At 63.8% G+C, this 2,598-nt stretch overlaps 1 protein-coding gene across 1 annotated transcript; it reads right to left on the reverse strand.

Annotated features, from left to right (window-relative positions):
- Window positions 1-24: 24 nt before the first annotated feature.
- On the reverse strand, window positions 25-2,156 carry ETH_00035490 (uncharacterized protein; the record flags this gene model as incomplete). The annotated part of the gene is made up of 1 exon (XM_013379971.1): window positions 25-2,156. A coding segment is annotated over one exon (2,132 nt), but the record flags the coding sequence as incomplete, so codon positions are not given.
- Between the last annotated feature and the right edge of the window lie 442 nt (window positions 2,157-2,598).

Here is a 2,598-nt window from a genome sequence, read left to right on the forward strand (position 1 = left end):
TCTTCCTGCTGCAGCAGCAGCTGCTGCAGCAGCAGCACCGACTTGTTCCCCTCTACCTGCTGCTGGTGCTGCTGCTGCTTCTCCTGCTGCTGCTCCAACGGCCTCTGTCGCTGCCTGTCCTGCTGCTGCTGCTCGAGTCTGTGCTGCTGCTGCTGCAGCTGCTGCTGCTGATTAAATTTGAAGCCGGCTGCCCCAAAAATTTCCTCGTCAAGACTCTCTATGGGCATATGGGAGGAATCCGGCTCCTCTTCATCTGCTGCTGCTGCAGTGCTGCTGCTGCTGTTGCTGCTGCTGCTGCTGCTGCTGCTGCGGCAGGTGTATGGCAGCAGCGGATCATCAACGCACCTAAGCTCGGCAGCTCTAGCCGCCCTTTCTACGGAGTCAGCAGCAGCAAACCTTCGCTGCTGCTGCTGCTGCTGCTGCGCTGCAGTGAGCTCTCGGATTTGTCTGGCGTCAGCAGCAGCAAGCCGCTTGAGTCTCTTGACGTCTTCTTTCTCCCGCTGCAGCAGCAGCAGCGTGTTGGCTAGCAGCTGCTGCTGCTCCTCTTCTGCTGCTGCTGCTTGCTGCAGTTCTTCTTTGAGGAGCTGCTGCTGCTTCTTGGCCATGAGCAGCAAGTGCTCGCGCTGCTGTATCTCCTCGGCCGCCTGCTGCAGCTGCTGCTGCAGCAGCTCAATCTGCTGCTGCTGCTCCAGCAGCTGCTGCTCCTGCTGTACCAAAGCTTCTTGCTTCGTCTCCAGAGCAGCAGCAAGACGCTGGTTTTCTTCTCCCCAAGAGTCATAGCCCTGCAGCTGCTGCTGCAGCAGCTGCTGCCGCAGCGCGTCGCAGCTTTTGCACGTGCTCTGGCTGCTGCTGCTGCTGCTGCTGCTGCTGCTGCTGCTGCTGCCCTTGTCGCTGCTGCAGGTACTGCTGCTGCTGCTGCTGTGCAGCTCAGACGAGCTGCCGACAGCAGCAAAAAGACTAGAGCGTGCGAAACTCTCAGGGGGGCCCCCAGGGGGCCCCTCGGGGGGCCCCTCGGGGGGCCCCTCAGGGGGCCCCTCGGGGGGCCCCTCAGCGGGCCCCTCCGGGGGCCCCTGAGCTGCAGCAAAACGTGAGGTATGTGGGGCCCCCTTAGGGCCCCCCCCCTCCATTTCGAATTCTCCAAAAGGGTTCAAATCCAGAAAGGGGGCCCCCTCAAGGGGCCCCTGCTTCGGCTGCTTGCTGCTTCGCTGCTGCTGCTGCGGCAGCGCAGCAGCAGGGCCCCCAGGGGGGCCCCCAGGAGGGGCCCCAGGGGGGCCCCCAGGGGGGCCCCCCACAGTCTCGTACGGGGACTCTTCTACCTCAAGGTAAGAGCAGAGGCTATCTTCGAGCTCCTGCAGCAAATCTTCACCGGCAGCAGCAGTTGCTGCAGCAGCAGGTGCTGCAGCAGCAGGTGCTGCAGCAGCAGCAGCATCTGTCTTCTTTAGGCCCTGCCTGCTGCTTGGGGGGCCCCCCTGGCTGCCCTTAACCGTCTCTGTGGCCCACCGGTGGGGCCCCCGAGGGGCCCCCTCATCGTGCTGCTGCTGCTGCTGCTGCTGATGCAGCTGCTGCAGCTGTTGCTGCTCCTGTAGGTTCTTTGGCGGTCGGCCCCGGCGTCTCTTGGGCGGGAGCGCTTCAAGCTGCTGCTGCTGCTGCTGCTGCTGCTGCTGCGCCGTGCGGCCTCGCCTGCTGCTGCCCGTCGGTGCCGCCTCAGCAGCCCCTAGCTGCGGAAAGGCAGTTGCTGCTGCAGTTGGGCCTGAAGCAGCAGCAGCAGCAGCAGCAGGGTAAGCAGCAGGGGAGTAAACATCCTTTTGCTGCTGCCTGTGCTGCTGCTGGTGCTGGTGCTGCTGTTGCTTCTGCTGCTGCTTTCCCGAAGAGCCTTCACCAGCTGGTGCTGCTGCTGCTGCTGCTGGGGGCCCCTCCCCAGCAGCAACCTGTGATATGAATGTGAGCATCTGGTCCCAGCAAAGGGTCCCCATGGGCCCCTTCCCCCCTGCTGCTGCTGCTGCTGCTGCTGCTTTGGGGGGCCCCTCCAGGGGCCCCTCCAGGGGGGCCCCTAGGGGCCCCTCGAGGGGCCCCCTGGGGCCCAGCGAGTCCTCAGAAAGCACCGGAAGCTCTGAGGGGCCCCCAGGGGCCCCCCTGTGTACTAAGGCAGGGCACATTGCTCACCAGTGCTGCTGCTGCATCTGCTGCAACTGCTGTTGTAGCAGCTACTGCTGCTGCTGGTGCTGCTGGTGCTGCTGCTGTTGCTGCTGCTGCCTTACGGGTAGAAGCAAAGCTGCTCTGGAGGGGCCTGCGGGCCCTCTCCATCATTCCTGAGGAGCGTCTGCTGCTGCTGCTGTTGCTGCTGCTGCTGCTGCTGCTCCCGTAGCCGCTGCTGCGCCTCGCCGCCCTTAGTGCTGCAGCTACACTGCTGCTCGCAACGTCGGGCCAGTGGCCTTACTGCAGCAACAGCAGCAGCAGCAGCAGCAACAGCTGCAGCTGCAGCAGCAGCAGCAGGGGGGCCGGTCTGCCGGAGCCGCGTCACTCCTCGCCGAGGGTTTAGGGTTTCTTCTTTTAATTGCAGCAACTCATATGGATGACTAAAAATGATTACGAAAGAGG

Source organism: Eimeria tenella, genomic scaffold, assembly GCF_000499545.2.
Source record: "Eimeria tenella Houghton genomic scaffold, Eth_scaff4256, whole genome shotgun sequence".
NCBI lineage: Eukaryota > Apicomplexa > Conoidasida > Eucoccidiorida > Eimeriidae > Eimeria > Eimeria tenella.